General features: G+C 35.5%; 2 protein-coding genes and 1 non-coding gene across 3 annotated transcripts; 2 read left to right on the top strand and 1 right to left on the bottom strand.

Annotated features, from left to right (window-relative positions):
* The first annotated feature begins 72 nt into the window (after nucleotides 1-72).
* On the top strand, nucleotides 73-1,591 carry LOC114320933 (uncharacterized). Its single transcript, XM_082873708.1, has 2 exons — nucleotides 73-1,160; nucleotides 1,242-1,591. Exons 1-2 carry the CDS (start codon nucleotides 282-284, stop codon nucleotides 1,452-1,454), a joined length of 1,092 nt encoding a protein of 363 aa, XP_082729834.1. The 5' UTR covers nucleotides 73-281; the 3' UTR covers nucleotides 1,455-1,591.
* A 7,977-nt stretch (nucleotides 1,592-9,568) lies between these two features.
* LOC145793268 (protein FAR1-RELATED SEQUENCE 1-like) lies at nucleotides 9,569-12,264 on the bottom strand. The gene is made up of 7 exons (XM_082876052.1): nucleotides 11,659-12,264; nucleotides 11,468-11,570; nucleotides 11,065-11,153; nucleotides 10,609-10,912; nucleotides 10,094-10,521; nucleotides 9,932-10,012; nucleotides 9,569-9,619 (listed from the first exon to the last, which is right to left on the bottom strand). The coding sequence occupies exons 1-7, from the start codon at nucleotides 12,262-12,264 to the stop codon at nucleotides 9,569-9,571; spliced, it is 1,662 nt and encodes a 553-aa protein (XP_082732178.1).
* Nucleotides 12,265-13,555: 1,291 nt separating this feature from the next.
* Nucleotides 13,556-17,110, top strand: LOC114320929 (uncharacterized). Its single transcript, XR_014332221.1, has 2 exons — nucleotides 13,556-13,802; nucleotides 16,518-17,110. It is a non-coding gene; the product is annotated as an uncharacterized LOC114320929 (transcript).
* Nucleotides 17,111-17,591: the final 481 nt, after the last annotated feature.

Raw genomic sequence — 17,591 nt, 5'->3', positions numbered from 1 at the left:
ACATCGTTGGTGTTTATGGCATGTAATGAAGAAAATACCTGAGAAATTGAGAGGATATTCCCAATATGAAGCCATCAAATTCGCTTTACAAAATGCAGTCTATGATTCTTTCAAAAAAGATGAATTTGATGAGGAATGGCAAATGATGATTGAAAAGTTTAGCCTTCATAACAACGAGTGGTTTGGGGTATTATATAGTGAGCAACATAGGTGGATTCCTGCGTATGTGAAAGATATATTTTGGGCTGGCATGTCAACTACACAACGAAGTGAGAGCATGAATGCATTTTTTTGATAGCTATGTAAACTCAAAGACTACTTTAAAACAATTTGTTGAACAATACGACAATGCATTGAGAAGTATGGTGGAGAAGGAGACCAAAGCAGACTTCAAATCTCGAAACAAATTGTATGATTGCTTAACGGTGTATGAGTTTGAGAAGCAATTTCATGCTACCTACACAAATGTGAAATTTAAAGAAGTTCGAGTAGAATTGAAGAGACTACTGTATTGTCATGCGACTCTTGTGAAGGAGGAGGGATCCATTTGTACATATCATGTGAAGGAAGCTGTGCTTGTGGGTGACAAAATGAAGAAAGTTGAATTTGTTGTATACTTTAATTCAACTGAATTTGAAATGCAATGTGTGTGTCAGTGGTTTGAGTTTAGGGGGATCATGTGTGCCTATTCCATTAGTGTGCTCATTGAGAGGTGCATATATGAGGTTCCAGATAAGTACATTATGCCAAGATGGAGAAAAGATTTGGAAAGAGGGTACGCATGCATTCCAACAACATACACGAAATTCGGGGCAACTCTTATTGCAAAGGTACATGATAACTACCACAAGACACTGGATGGAATTATAGAAATTACTTCCAACGATGATGGTAAACACAAAGCCATTCAACTTGGGTTGAGAGAAATCAAGGAAAAAGTAAGAAAAGATGAATCTAGTTGTGCGAGTAATGTGCCACTTTCTAGTAGTACTGTCCCATCTTGTAGTAGTAATGTGCCACCTTTTAGTATTACTCGCAAGGTGCTTAGTCCTTTGGTTGCTCGCCGAAGAGGCCGTCCATGTACGAAACAGAAGGTGAGCAAGATGGATGAAATAGTGAATCGGTTGAAGGGAAAGAATAAAAAGGCACCAAAAGTCCAGGTACATTTTTTATTTTCTACTTGTATGTAAATTTCAGAATTTATTTTTTTCAAACTTTTTCACCAATGTGTGTTACTATAGGGTCGTAAGATGGGTCAATGTGAACCTCGCAAGTTGAATTTTGGTTGCACGGACGCCATGGAAGACAATACATACGATCGGGTATGTGTTTCATGGTCCATGTTGAATATTTTGTATGGTATTTATTACATTATGTTTGAACTTATTAATCATATTTTGTTATTATGTATCATAAGGTGCTGCAAGGTCAATCCTACTATTTTCCTTGTATAGATGGGACACAAGAGAGTGCATTGCAAATGGTTGACAAAACTGGAAGCTCATCTTTCAGTGAATCAGGAATGGCGAATATAGATGGTTCAACTTTTGTGGACTTGAATATAGATGTGGATCCGAACGCTCTGTTTTTTTTTTTTAGTTTTTGAACTGATTTTGTAAACTTATGTACTTCACAGATTGTGCACAGGTTTTATTTGATCATGAACAGATCTGAACAGATGCTGTGAAGTTTTTGAATAGATTTTGTAAATTTATGTACTTCACAGATTCTGCACAGGTTTTATTGGATCATGAACAGATCTGAACAAATTTTGTGAAGTTTTTGAACAGATTTTGTAAACCTATGTACTTCATAGATTCTGCACAGGTTATGATGAATATGTTAACTGGTTATATTTTGAACAGGTTATGATGAATCTGTGAACATGTTACATTTTTAACAAGTTATTTGATGAATCTGTGCATTTATTTTGAACATGTTATTTTGAACAGATTCTGCAGAGGTTATTTTGATGAAGATGTGAATAGGTTATTTTGAACAGATTCTGCACATGTCCTATGTTGTTGGATTCCCATTGTGTTTTCTGATGTTGTTTTCATACTGATGAATCTGTGAACGGGTTATTTTGATACATATTATGTGTGTTTTTTCATGTTTTTCCTTTTGTTTCCCCCCTCTAATGACAGATTGATTGTTTGATTCAGTTTTGAACAGATTATGTTCAGATTATAATTGATTCAACAGATTTTGCACAGCAGAATAAGCAGAATGAAGTACAGAAATGATCAGTCCAGAATGAAGCAGAATTGATCAGTCCAGAATAAAGTGCAGAACTGAAGCAGAATAAAGTGCAGAAAGGAAGTGCAGAACTGAAGCAGAACTGAGTAGTCCAGATTCACTGAAAGTACAGAACTGAGCAGTCTAGAATGAAGCAGCACAGCAGAATGAAGCAGGTTGATGCAGAATGAAGTAGAATGAAGCAGGTTGATGCAGAATGATGCAGGTTGATGCAGAATGATGCAGGTTGATGCAGAATGAAGTAGAATGAAGCAGGTTGATGCAGAATAATGCAGCAGAATGATGAAGTAGCACTGTTGATGCAGAATGATGAAGTAGCAGATGAAGTAGGTTGATGCAGAATGAGGCTTTGGGTTTTGTTTAGGTCTGTGCTTATGTAATAGAATTAATGACTCTACATTTCAATATAATGCATTTCTGGCTTTGCTACCGCATTTCTCTCTATGTTTGTTGTTGTGTTGTAATGCCAGAATTGCAGGTTGAATGTTGTGAATGAAAGTCTCTCTTGTTGGGTTTTGCTGTGATGTTTGTGTTTTCAGTGGCTAGTAAAGTGTAAAGACTAGAAAGAAAACTTGGGTTGAATTGAAGGCATGGTTTTGCAATTGGGTTTGTTCTTTTTGATAATCTTTTGCACTGGGCTTGGGTTTTGGTCTTGTTGTTTTGTTGTGGTTTAAGAGGATCTGATTATCAGTTATGTGTTATAATAGAAGCATTTAGCTCTTGTTTATTTGAAATGTTTTTCATTGCCCATATAGGTTTACTGGCTGAGTTTTGGCATTGCTTGGTCTGGTTAATTATCACCTGGATTTGGGCAAGTAATATCACTGACATGGTAATTTCCATAACTGCTACAGTGCTACTCCTGTAGAATGTTGGTTTGATGGTTTATGCCTAGCTCTTCAACAAAACAGCACACCACATATCTTTCTAGGCCTATGATGCATGATTCTCACATAAAAATTGAAAATTTTAAACATGGTTTTGTTATTCCATGGAACAATATCAAGAATGAGCAACATTCTAACCTTTATGACAACAAGGAGTTAGGAGAGCTAGAAGCATGTAATTCTATAAAATGAGCAACACATACACTGGACTAGTCTAGAAAACATGAAATTCTATAGTCTGGTCTCCACTTAGCTCCTTTACCTTGACATCATAATTCAACAAGTCCATTATAGAAATTCAATAAATTCAACATATCTGGTATTGAACTATCAACAAGTCCATTCAATCCATAGAAGTCTATTCAAGAAATTCAACAAGAACTTCAACAAGAAATTCAACCTATCAACAATAATTGAAAATAGAAGTCCATTCAAGTCCATTCAATCCATAAGTACATCCATAAAATCCATTCCATCAATAAGTACATCCATCAAATTCCCCAACAGCTATGAACTCAGTAATTTACATTATAAAATAGAAAACAATACAAAATACAATGACATAAAGCACGACATTTAATTTCTTCTCCATCCTTCGAAGCCTTCTAGCATGCTCTTGAAATTCATTATCCATCTCATAAACCCTTGTGCTTAGATCGTTAAATTCTTTGTTTCATATAGATGTACGAGGTGCAGCATTGGAGATCACGTCGTCATCGTCATCATCATCTGCGAACTTGAAGTAATTGTAGTGTTCCTCACTAATCTACAATGCATGACAATCAGTTAATCAAATCAGGGTAATAAATTTGCAAACAAATTTCAATACTGCTTACATATCTCGATGGACACACAAAGTACACACGCCCTTTATTTCCATTCTGATTGGTTCGGACAATGTGAATGGCAGCTGTTCTCCCACAATCACACAATCTTGGATTCAATCTTATGTTGCTATTATTACTAGAGGAAGAAGCCATTTTTGTAATCTGCATACAAAATGCAACATAAATGTTATAGGTTCGTCTGTTGGGTAGCAGCAACTATAAGCACGAACCCACAAACAGAACATAAATGTTATATGGCATCAGGTAAGTCAAGAATGATAGAACCTTAACTACAAAGCGAATATTTCAGTCTAAAACAAATAGGGACAAATTTGTGTGGAACTTTATTATATCATGCAACAATGGGTTTTGTGAGAAGACAAGAAGACAAGCTAGTCCTGTGAATCACCTATGTCACACACAATATCAGAATATTTAAACAATGGGAGAACTTCAAATCCTAGGAGGTCAGAAAACAGAATGAAGAATATCCAAAATTAGACAGTTTCTTCTCCCCAAGTTCTCTAGTGATATAGAACACAATTCCTAATCTTCACTAGAAGTGGAAGCCAAAGAATATTGTGAATAACCAAATGGAATGAATCATGCCCGTAAAGTCAACCACAAATCCATTACTCTTTACACAAATAACACCACCAATTATGCAGAAATTGCCAAATCATGCCCGTAAAGTCAACCACAAGTTTCTCATTATACGCTTATACAAGAAAATACAACTTCCAACCAAATAATTATATGAGTATCTCATAAGACACCTTCAACACAAAAAAGGACACCATCGATAATGGTTTACATATGCCAAACCCTTTTCCAATTAGCCAACTCTCTCAAATTCTTGCCAACATTTTGTAAAAAGATTGCTCCTCAAACCTGCTAGCCATAGAGGCAACCATGCTAAAATCCCATCATTCCCAGCCTTACAATCAAGTGTAAGCTTAATTTAGTTTACAATCAGTTCTAAGGTAATTTATTAGACTAATCTAATTTTCAAAAGTTATCAGTTGGGATGGCTGACCTAGATGATCAACATAACCCTAACAATCATTAATGTTATTAGACTACACATTCAACATAACAATCAACATAACCCTAACAATCATTAATCAACATAACCCTAACAACCATTAATGTTAACAGATTTTCATACATTTCGGTAGCATTTACCATGTTAACATTCCACCATGTTTTTACACAACTGAATGACACATTCAACATAATAATCAAAAAATGAAGGCAAAACCCATAATGCCCAAACCCTAACAAACAATCATAACCCTAACAATCATTCATTGACAAATCATGTTCTACAAATTCAAGCCAAAACCAAAACCCTAAATTAAGCTTACACTTGCGATTATGGGTTTACCAAAAATGTTCTGGTACCTTTTTTTTCTGCTATTCGACACTGCCGAATCCACACCCGTAGCACCCAGATCTGTTATGCGAGTCCACCCGTAGCTGAAGAGAGGATTTGGAAGAGATTAAGGGCTCCAGGAGAGAGTAAGTAGAGTGAGATGAGGATTTGGAAGGAGAGAGTGAGTAGAGAGACAAGAGATTAAGGGCTCGAATGGAGTCGACTCTGAGGAAAGAAAGAAAAAAAAAATTTCAAAATCGAAACGACGTCGTTTCAGTAATTCGGGGGATTCGGGGGGAAGTTTTTCGAGCTACAAAACATTTTTGTGTATCAGTCACTATTATCCTCAACAAAAATGTTTTGTAGCTTGAAAAACTTCCCCCCGAATCCCCCGAATTACTGAAACGACGTCGTTTCGATTTTGAAAATTTTCTTTTCTTTCCTCAGAGTCGACTCCATTCGAGCCCTTAATCTCTTCTCTCTCTACTCACTCTCTCCTTCAAAATCCTCTCATCTCTCTCTACTTACTCTCTCCTGGAGCCCTTAATCTCTTCCAAATCCTCTTATCAGCTACGGGTGGACTCGCATAACAGATTTGGGTGCTACGGGTGTGGATTCGGCAGTGTCGAATAGTAGAAAAAAAGGTACCAGAAGCAAAGGTAAACCCATAATCGCAAGTGTAAGCTTAATTTAGGGTTTTGGTTTTGGCTTCAATTTGTAGAACATGATTTGTTAATGAATGATTGTTAGGGTTATGATTGTTTGTTAGGGTTTGGGTATTATGGGTTTTGCCTTCATTTTTTGATTGTTATGTTGAATGTTCATTCAGTTGTGTAAAAACATGGTGGAATGTTAACATGGTAAATGCTACCAAAATATATGAAAATCTGTTAACATTAATGATTGTTAGGGTTATGTTGATTAATGATTGTTAGGGTTATGTTGATTGTTATGTTGAATGTGTAGTCTAATAACATTAATGATTGTTAGGGTTATGTTGATCGTCTAGGTCAGCCACCCCAACTGATAACTTTTGAAAATTAGATTAGTCTAATAAATTACCTTAGAACTGATTGTAAACTAAATTAAGCTTACACTTGATTGTAAGGCTGGGAATGATGAGATTTTAGCATGGTTGCCTCTATGGCTGGCAGGTTTGAGGAACAATCTTTTTACAAAATGTTTGCAAGAATTTGAGAGAGTTAGTTAATTGGAAAAGGGTTTGGCATGTGTAAACCATTATCGATGGTGTCCTTTTTTGTGTTGAAGGTGTCTTATGAGATACTCATATAATTATTTGGCTGGAAGTTGCATTTTCTTGTATAAGCGTATAATGAGAAACTTGTGGTTGACTTTATGGGCATGATTTGGCAATTTCTGCATAATTGGTGGTGTTATTTGTGTAAAGAGTAATGGATTTGTGGTTGACTTTACGGGCATGATTCATTCCATTTGGTTATTCACAATATTCTTTGGCTTCCACTTCTAGTGAAGATTAGGAATTGTGTTCTATATCACTAGAGAACTTGGGGAGAAGAAACTGTCTAATTTTGGATATTCTTCATTCTGTTTTCTGTCCTCCTAGGATTTGAAGTTCTCCCCTTGTTTAAATATTCTAATATTGTGTGTGACATAGGTGATTCATAGGACTAGCTTGTCTTCTTGTTTTCTCACAAAACCTACTGTTGCATGATATAATAAAGTTCCACACAAATTTGTCCTTATTTGTTTTAGAATGAAATATTCGCTTTGTAGTTAAGGTTCTGTCATTCTTGACTTACCTGATGCCATATAACATTTATGTTCTATTTGTGGGTTCGTGCTTATAGTTGCTGCTACCCAACAGACGAACCTATAACATTTATGCTCCATTTTGTATGCAGATTACAAAATGGCTTCTTCCTCTAGTAATAATAGCAACATAAGATTGAATCCAAGATTGTGTGATTGTGGGAGAACAGCTGCCATTCACATTGTCCGAACCAATCAGAATGGAAATAAAGGGCGTGTGTACTTTGTGTGTCCATCGAGATATGTAAGCAGTATTGAAATTTGTGTGCAAATTTATTACCCTGATTTGATTAACTGATTGTCATGCATTGCAGATTAGTGAGGAACACTGCAATTACTTCAAGTTCGCAGATGACAATGACGATGACGACGTGATCTCCAATGCTGCACCTCGTACATCTATAAGAAGCGAAGAATTTAACGATCTAAGCACAAGGGTTTATGAGATGGATAATGAATTTCAGGAGCATGCTAGAAGGTTTCGAAGGATGGAGAAGAAATTGAATGTCGTGCTTTATGTCATTGTATTTTGTATTGTTTTCTATTTTATAATGTAAATTACTGAGTTCATAGCTATTGGGGAATTTGATGGATGTACTTATCAATGGAATGGATTTTATGGATGTACTTATGGATTGAATGGACTTGAATGGACTTCTATTTTCAATTATTGTTGATAGGTTGAATTTCTTGTTGAATTTCTTGAATGGACTTCTATGGATTGAATGGACTTGTTGATAGTTCAATACTAGACATGCTGAATTTATTGAATTTCTATAATGGACTTGTTGAATTATGATGTCAAGGTGAAGGAGCTAAGTGGAGACCAGACTATAGAATTGCATGTTTTCTAGACTAGTCCAGTGTGTGTGTTGCTCATTTTATAGAATTACATGCTTCTAGCTCTCCTAACTCCTTGCTGTCATAAAGGTTAGAATGTTGCTCATTCTTGATATTGTTCCATGGAATAACAAAACCATGTTTAAAAATTTCAATTTTTATATGAGAATCATGCATCATAGGCCTAGAAAGATATGTGGTGTGCTGTTTTGTTGAAGAGCTAGGCATAAACCATCAAACCAACATTCTACAGGAGTAGCACTGTAGCAGTTATGGAAATTACCATGTCAGTGATATTACTTGCCCAAATCCAGCTGATAATTAACCAGACCAAGCAATGCCAAAACTCAGCCAGTAAACCTATATGGGCAATGAAAAACATTTCAAATAAACAAGAGCTAAATGCTTCTATTGTAACACATAACTGATAATCAGATCCTCTTAAACCACAACAAAACAACAAGACCAAAACCCAAGCCCAGTGCGAAAGAGTATCAAAAAGAACAAACCCAATTGCAAAACAATGCTTTCAATTTAACCCAAGTTTTCTTTCTAGTCTTTACACTTTACTAGCCACTAAAAACACAAACATCACAGCAAAACCCAACAAGAGAGACTTTCATTCACAACATTCAACCTACAATTCTGGCATTACAACACAACAACAAACAAAGAGAGAAATGCGGTAGCAAAGCCAAAAATGCATTATATTGAAATGTAGAGTCATTAATTCTATTACATAAGCATAGACCTAAACAAAACCCAAAGCCTCATTTTGCATCAACCTACTTCATCTGCTACTTCATCATTCTGCTACTTCATTATTCTGCATCAACAGTGCTACTTCATCATTCTGCTGCATCATTCTGCATTAACCTACTTCATCTGCTACATCATTCTGCTGCATCATTCTACTTCATTCTGCATCAACCTGCTTTATTCTAGACTACTCAGTTCTGCACTTCCTTTCTGCACTTCATTCTGCTTCAGTTCTGCACTTCATTCTGGACTGATCAGTTCTGTTTCATTTTGGACTGATCATTTCTGCACTTCATTCTGCTTCATTTGCTGTGCAAAATCTGCTGAATCAATTATAATCTGAACATAATCTGTTCAAAACTGAATCAAACAATCAACCTGTCATTGGAGGGGGGAAAACAAAGGGAAAAAACATGAAAAAACACACATAATCTGTATCAAAATAACCCGTTCACAAATTCATCAGTATGAAAACAACATCAGAAAACACAATGGGAATCCAATAACATAGGACCTGTGTAGAATCTGTTCAAAATAACCTGTTTACAGATTCATCAAAATAACCTCTGCAGAATCTGTTCAAAATAACCTGTTCAAAATAAATGCACAGATTCATCAAATAACCTGTTAAAAATGTAACATGTTCACAGATTCATCATAACCTGTTCAAAATATAACCTGTTAATATATTCATCATAACCTATGCAGAATCTGTAAAGTACATAGGTTTACAAAATCTGTTCAAAAACTTCATAGAATCTGTTCATGATCCAATGAAACCTGTGCAGAATCTGTGAAGTACATAAATTTACAAAATCTGTTCAAAAACTTCACAGCATCTGTTCAGATCTGTTCATGATCAAATAAAACCTGTGCACAATCTGTGAAGTACATAAGTTTACAAAATCAGTTCAAAAACTAAAAAAAAAAACAGAGCGTTCGGATCCACATCTATATTCAAGTCCACAAAAGTTGAACCATCTATATTCGCCATTCCTGATTCACTGAAAGATGAGCTTTCAATTTTGTCAACCATTTGCAATGCACTCTCTTGTGTCCCATCTATACAAGGAAATAGTAGGATTGACCTTGCAGCACCTTATGATACATAATAACAAAATATGATTAATAAGTTCAAACATAATGTAATAAATACCATACAAAATATTCAACATGGACCATGAAACACATACCCGATCGTATGTATTGTCTTCCATGGCGTCCGTACAACCAAAATTCAACTTGCGAGGTTCACATTGACCCATCTTACGACCCTATAGTAACACACATTGGTGAAAAAGTTTGAAAAAAATAAATTCTGAAATTTACATACAAGTAGAAAATAAAAAATGTACCTGGACTTTTGGTGCCTTTTTATTCTTTCGCTTCAACCGATTCACTATTTCATCCATCTTGCTCACCTTCCGTTTCGTACATGGACGGCCTCTTCGGCGAGCAACCAAAGGACTAAGCACCTTGCGAGTAGTACTAGAAGGTGGCACATTACTACCACAAGGTGAGACAGTACTACTAGAAGGTGGCACATTACTCGCACAACCAGATTCGTCTTTTCTTACTCTTTCTGTGATTTCTCTCAACCCAAGTTGAATGGCTTTGTGTTTACCATCATCGTTGGAAGCAATTTCTATAATTTCATCCAGTGTCTTGTGGTAGTTATCATGTACCTTTGCATTAAGGGTAGCCCCGGGTTTCGTGTATGTCGTTGGAATGCATGCGTACCCTCTTTCCAAATCTTTTCTCCATCTTGGCCTAATGTACTTATCTGGAACCTCATATATGCACCTCTTAATGAGCACACTAAGGGAATGGGTACACATGATCCCCCTAAACTCAAACCATCAACACACACATTGTATTTCAAATTCAGTTGAATTAAAGTATACAACAAATTCAATTTTCTTCATTTTGTCACCCACAAGCACAACTTCCTTCACATGATATGTACAAATGGATCCCTCCTCCTTCACAAGAGTCGCATGACAATACAGTAGTCGCTTCAATTCTACTTGAACTTCTTTAAATTTCACATTTGTGTAGGTAGCATGAAATTGCTTCTCAAACTCATACACCGTTAAGCAATCATACAATTTGTTTCGAGATTTGAAGTCTGCTTTGGTCTCATTTTCCACCTTACTTCTCAATGCATTGTCATACTGTTCAACAAATTGTGTTTAAAGTAGTCTTTGAGTTTACATAGCCATCAAAAAATGCATTCATGCTCTCACTTCGTTGTGTAGTTGACATGCCAGCCCAAAATATATCTTTCACATAGGCAGGAATCCACCTATGTCGCTCCATATAATACCCCCAACCACTCGTTGTCATGAAGGCTAAACTTTTCAATCATCATTTGCCATTCCTCATCAAATTCATCTTTTCTGAAAGAATCATAGACTGCATTTTGTAAAACGAATTTGATGGCTTCATATTGGGAATATCCTCTCAATTTCTCAGGTATTTTTTTCATTACATGCCATAAACACCAACGATGTCAAGCCTGTGGGAAGACAATTTGTATAGCATTTTGCATGGCTCTGCACTGGTCAGTTATAATAGCTTTTGGAGGAGTGGCTGACATTCAATTTAATCATTCTTTGAATAGCCAAACAAATGTGTCCGTGTTCTCATTAGATAATAGCCCACAACCAAACAAGATTGACTGTCCATGGTGATTAACTCCTACAAACGGAGCAAACGACATATCATACTTGTTTGTGAGATAGGTGGTGTCAAATGAGACAATATCCCCAAATGCTTTATAAGCCGCCCTACACGTTGCGTCTGCCCAAAACAAGTTTCATATGCGACAATCTACATCAAAATCAATTGCAGAATAGAAGTTTGAATTTTCTTGTTGCATTCTATGAAAATAGAATGCAACTGATTCGGTGTCTCCTACCCCAAGCCTCAATCTTGTAGCATTTTGAATATGGTTCCTTGCATCTCGTTCATCAAATGTTAATGCCTCATATCCCCCCGCTTCAACAACTATAGAATCAAAATTCCTAGACACCTCTATTCCGCCTTCATCGTTTATTTCTAATCTTCTCTTCACAGGAGTACGAATCCTCTTATTCATTGGAAAATGGCGTGAGTCGCTAGGAATTAAATCATGCGCATGCTCAAGCACAACTGTAATTAACTTATATCTTCCATCCGGTTGTAAAGTCGCTCTTACCTTAGCTTTACAATCAATTTTTGATGACAACGATGGTTTCAAGGGGTTTACTTCTGATCTTTTTGTCCTCTTCTGCACTCGAGTACATTCAATTCCAAAGTATTTCACCTTTCCATCCACTCCAACATTCAGTGTTCTGTAAGCTATTGCAAATCCAACATTTTTAGCATATTTTGCATAAAACTCATGCACTTCTTGCTTTGAAGTAAAACACATCCCCTTCTTAGGTTCTTCAATTTCACGACTCTCATTTAATGAAGGATTGTTCTCTGCTTTCTCAACTTCCTCACCCTCACTCAATGTAGGATTGTTTGAATCAATGTCCATTGTGTGGAACACTCTACTGTAATTTGTATAAAATCAGCAAAATGAAATGCATAACAAATCATAAATAAGGTTAGAGACATCACAGATTCACAGATTCAGATTCAGTGATGTTAAACACCACTTACATTCAGATTCAGACATCAAAGATTCAGAGATTCACATATTCATATAAATAAGGTTCAAGTGGATGTTAAACAAGACTCAGAGATTCAGACAGATTCAACAATTAACCAACTAAAACATGATTGTATACACACAGATTAAGAGATTAACCAAAACACCACAGAACATGATTTGTGAAATCTAAACATGATTGTATACACACAGATTAGAGACATCACAGAGATTAACCAACCACAGGTTAGAGACTACAAATTTAAGAGATTAAGAGATTAACCAACCACAGTATACACACAGATTCAGCAAATTTAAATTTCACTTCAACAAGAGCAAACATAGACCCCCAAACATATTTTTTAATTGAAATCATTTACCCACATAGACCCAAACATGGATAACCATTCTTCTAATCCCCCACATTCAGATTCAGGTAAGTAAAAAACAAAAAAATTTATAACTTGACGGACCAGATTCAGGTGAGTGAAATATTGACGGAGTGGTATTTCGCACCAGATTGACGGACCAGATTCAAATTTAGATTCAGGTGAGTAACCAATCTTCCAACAAAAAAATATAAATTTATCAGAAGAAAAAAAACACAAAAAACGCACCAGGTGGGCAAAGTTTTTTGCTGGTCGACGAACAGCACTGACGGTGGGCAAAGTTTTTCGCTGGTCGTCGATGGTCACCCAGGTCGGTAGTGTCAGCACCGGTCGACCTCTGCGATGGTCGCTCTTGCCTATTCTTCTTCAACTGGTTCCTCTCCGCTCCTCTCTTTTCTTCTTCTATTTCTCGCGCGTGGTTCCTCTCCTCTCCAATGTTGTTGCAACTGAGCCAAACATTCAAAACTCACCTTTTCCAAATTCGGGGGATTCGGGGGGGCTCTATTCGAGCTACAAATCGGAGCTGTATCCTCAATTTGGCTTATTCCTTGCTTTTTGTCAGTCCAGTTATTTCAAGAATTCTTTCGTTTGCTCATTTTATATCAAAAAGTGATGTCATTCTTTCATTTATATGGCTAACAAATTATTAATAAAAAATAAGCTAAATGTTATATGAATTTTTTTAAAAGAAAGTCAATATACTTATGTTAAAATTATAGAATTATATATTATTATTTTTTATTAAACAGGAAGTTTGTATAATTTATTTAAATACTAGGAGTCAAAATGAGAAAAAATAAAAAATTAAAGAACATATTTGGGGATATTAATTTTGAAACACTAGTTTCCTGGTCTACTCCCAAACCGGATTAAACCTGTGTACAAATCATCAGAGTGTTGATGAGCGATTGGTAGAGTCTGGTTTCATTTCATCCCAACATTTATGTTTGGCGTAAATTTTATCGTACGTTTGGAGGATTAGCCGAGAAAAGACATATTCATTCGGAGTCTCGCGTCTTCTTCGATCTTTTGAAGGTATTTCGTTTTCTTCCTAATTTTTGTTATTTTACTTACCCTTTTACTCTCTGAAATCAACCCTCTATGCGATTAGATTTTTGGGATTTTCATACTTGTATTTCCGAGGATACTGTTGTACTGCTTTCAGGGTTTTCTGGTCACTTTTATTTGCTTATTTATCTCTTTTAATGCATAGTAAGATTTTGTTTGGTTACTGAGAAACTCGAGGAAATAGGTAGGTGGACTTTCAAGTGCTGTTTTTTGGAAATGAAAACAGAGAAAGATAGATTTTAAAATTTCTTGTTCATTTTAGGTTTCTCTGGGATTCAAAAGAAAAAAGCAGTTGTTTTCAAAAGAAAATTATGTGGGTTTCTGCATTTGGTTCCCTTTTGGGTGTTTGGGGTCAGTTTGAAGATAATTTGATCATTGAGAGTATGTTTTGGCTCTTTGATTTATGTAGGAATTTTCTGAGGGAAAAGTGTATGAAACAGAAGCTTTTTCTAAAAAAAAAAAAAAAAAAAAAAAAAAAAAATTCTCTTCTCTTTTGCCACCCGCTTGTATAAATGTGACATCTATATTTAAAATACAAACACAGAGAGTTCCATTGGATTGAATAATTGTTAATTCTGCTTGGGTTTTCAAAAGATCAATTAACTGTATGACTGTTTGCAGTTTTTACATATATTCATGCATTTGGGTAGAGATTTAGAAAGGAAAATGGAAAATGTGGTTAAATGTGAATGCAATATAGCCTTAAGTATTTCTTGAGGCACTCACTGAAGTTCTTCTCTTGTAGCTTGAACTAAATTTTTTTTATCTTAAGACAGTGCAGCACTATATTCTTTTTATTTCATGTTGACTGATTTTTATCTTGGTCCACAATCCTTGTATTGTTATTTACACTATAAGTGTTGCTTTCTTTATGGATACATTGATTTACCACGAAAACAATTATGTTGTGTATATTAGAAAACTAAAGAAGGGAGGTTCTTCTATTGTTATTTGTTTAGTTAAATAAGAGGATATTAGATATTCGCAGATGAATAATGGATATTGAAATTTCTCGTTACAAGTTCTGTATTATTGTTGTTGTTGCTGAGAGCTTCCACAGAAAGCTGGCAGGGCTTCGTAAAATTCTTTATCAATGGATTTATGGGTAAAATTTTTTAAACATCAAACCAAATGAGTTTGAATCAATGAAGGAACTATATAATGATAATGACAAGGTAGACCAGAGAAAACAAATTTTGTCTTTGACAAAAGACCAGATGGCCTGGATTTAGCAAATGATATGGCTTTACACGGCAGAACAGTGAAAAAAGGATTTTAGTAAGCATCCCAATTCCCAAGTGGATCGGATTCAAGGCTTCTTTCAGTGGAGTAGTTAACATTTACGCAAATTCAGTCAAATGTCTCTATTATGATTACTTTCAGGCCAAAACCTCTACAGGAGAGTGGATGGTACATTATTGTTGTGGCAGACTGGCAGTTATGATCAAAGTTTTAAAAAGCTTTACTAAGATTCGCCTCAATGCTTGCTTCAAGGCTAGGCTAAGGCAAAATACACCAAGTCTTAGATTTTTAGGCGACACTCCAGAATAGCTTGCGCATCACAGTCAAAGATGTGTGCTTTAGGTGCACCTTGAACGCTTTTTGCATATAAACATATGAGAAGTAAGCATATCCTCTTTTGCATTTATATTCCATAGAAAAATTAAGTAAAATGACCAATCCAGAATAAACAATTGTTAAGACTTAAGTGAGAAGCTTGATAATTGAAACTAAGAATGATGATTACACTTTCGATGAGGGCAGGCTTTCTTTTCTGCAGTAAATGTTCTATGCCTTGAGGAAAAAAATATTTACACCTTCATATTTAATTTTTTTTTGCTTTTTAAAGTATATAATTTAATTACTAAATATAAAAAATCAAAATTTGAAATGCTTACGCCTCGACCCCTTAAGGCTTATGCCTCGCCTCATGAGGGGTAAAATGCCTCGCATTACGCATTCGCCTTTAAAAACATTGGTTCTGATTTTTAAGGAGGGTGTTCAGCAAAGATTGCACACTCTGTCGGTTATTTGAAACTGTATAGCATAATTTTTCTTCCCCCTCCACACACACACACAAAAATAAATAACTAAATAAATAAAAAAGTCTCTAATTTCCTTACTTAAATTTCCGCAGTTTAGAAATACAGTGCAACATCTGAAATTCTTGATACTTGTGTAAACACAAACCTAATAACACATGCTTATGCATTTTCACAGTAAGCATTTGTGTGATGTTCCTGTCAGTAAGGGCCATAGGTAATCAAAAGATGATGACTACTTGTTCATTTCTTTGTTATGATGCTGGTTAAGTCACTAGACATGGGAAACAGAATTCATGATTTGTTGATCTCCAAAAGAAGGGCTTTCCTTAAACTTATTGGTTTGTTTATCCCAGCTTTCTTTTTCCCTAACATGCATATATTGTAGTTCTCATATAGCTTTGTTAAAATAAAAATTTATGGGGTCTGTTGGGTAATGAAAAAGAGAAACAGGTAATCAAGAAAGCAACAAAATCTTGATATCTTAGATAGTTCTCTATACTTATGTATTATAACCTTATATGTTGATGTTTTATGCGTTATATGTTGATCTTACGTGTATGCATTTTGTTAAATAATTAATTATTGTATAGCTTCCCTCGTGTTGTCCTTTTTAAGATTGTTAAGTTTCTCCTTTCAGCATCTTGCTAGTGGGCAGCGTAAGAGATCCCTAAATGGAAGCCAAGTTCTTTCGTTTTCTGAAGATTGTGGGTGTTGGTTTTAAAGCCAGAGCTGAATCGGAAGGCCGCCTCTTGTACCTGAAACTAGGTTACAGCCACGAGGTTGAATTGACGGTCCCACCTGCTGTTCGTGTATTTTGCTTCAAACCCAATATAGTTTGCTGCACCGGAATAGACAAGCAAAGGGTGCACCAGTTTGCTGCTGCTGTTCGAAGTTGTAAGCCTCCGGAAGTCTACAAAGGCAAGGGTATAATGTATATTGATGAAGTTATAAAGAAGAAACAGGGAAAGAAATCTAAATGATTGACCGATCACCGGTTGATGGTTGTGGGGTTATTGGGTGTTTTTGCTTTTCAGATATCAGAACTGCAAGCTTGCAGTGCAGATAGGGCTGGTGCTGCCTGTATCTCAAATTTATGGACTTCCAAGGTTTCAGCAGTAATGTTTATATTGAAAGGTTAGGAACTAGCTAGAGACTTGCTTTTTGTGTTATCATTTGCCACTCCTTGAAGTTACCTTAATGCCATGGTTATTTGCTGGATGAGGTTATAAATTGTGTTTGTTTGTCTGGTAGTATTGATAGTGTTAGTTAGTCGTAATTAAATATATAAAATTACCTAAAAGCTTTTATTATGTAGAAGTGACTTTGTTGTTTCTGTAAAGTGAAAGACAAAATAGTTATTTCACCACCAATCTCATGGGATGGGTTTGTAATCCCACTCCCTCAGGGGATTGCTAGTCCCTTCACTAGAGTGTATTTATAATCTTATGGGACTCTTCGGCTGCATTGTTTGTTGGACTAGATTGGATGAGATTTTTAGTGTAATAAGATTGAATGAGGAGATTTGATGATATCGAGTTAGAAATGTAAAATAGATTGTGTGTATTTTTTATTTTGTTTTTATTTTTATTTTTATTTTTATTTTTTGAGAAAAGTTAAACGCAGTTATATAGATTGTGTTTATTTTTATAATAGTATGATAGTATTAGTTAGTTGAGATTAAATGTCCTATTTTTTGTTTGTACGCAAGTGT

Source organism: Camellia sinensis, chromosome 6 (genome assembly GCF_055761805.1).
Source record: "Camellia sinensis isolate YWXY chromosome 6, ASM5576180v1, whole genome shotgun sequence".
Lineage (NCBI taxonomy): Eukaryota > Viridiplantae > Streptophyta > Magnoliopsida > Ericales > Theaceae > Camellia > Camellia sinensis.
This window is presented reverse-complemented; position numbering and strand designations above follow the sequence as displayed.

Excerpts from the sequence above, each read along its gene's own strand:
- LOC145793268 (XM_082876052.1), bottom strand. The coding sequence starts at position 12,264 with ATGGACATTGATTCAAACAATCCTACATTGAGTGAGGGTGAGGAAGTT. Across the intron at positions 11,154-11,467 it reads ACCACCTATCTCACAAACAA|TCTATGATTCTTTCAGAAAA; the intron begins GTATGATATGTC and ends TACAAAATGCAG. Across the intron at positions 10,013-10,093 it reads AAAAGGCACCAAAAGTCCAG|GGTCGTAAGATGGGTCAATG; the intron begins GTACATTTTTTA and ends GTGTTACTATAG.
- LOC114320933 (XM_082873708.1), top strand. The coding sequence starts at position 282 with ATGCATTTTTTTGATAGCTATGTAAACTCAAAGACTACTTTAAAACAA. Across the intron at positions 1,161-1,241 it reads AAAAGGCACCAAAAGTCCAG|GGTCGTAAGATGGGTCAATG; the intron begins GTACATTTTTTA and ends GTGTTACTATAG.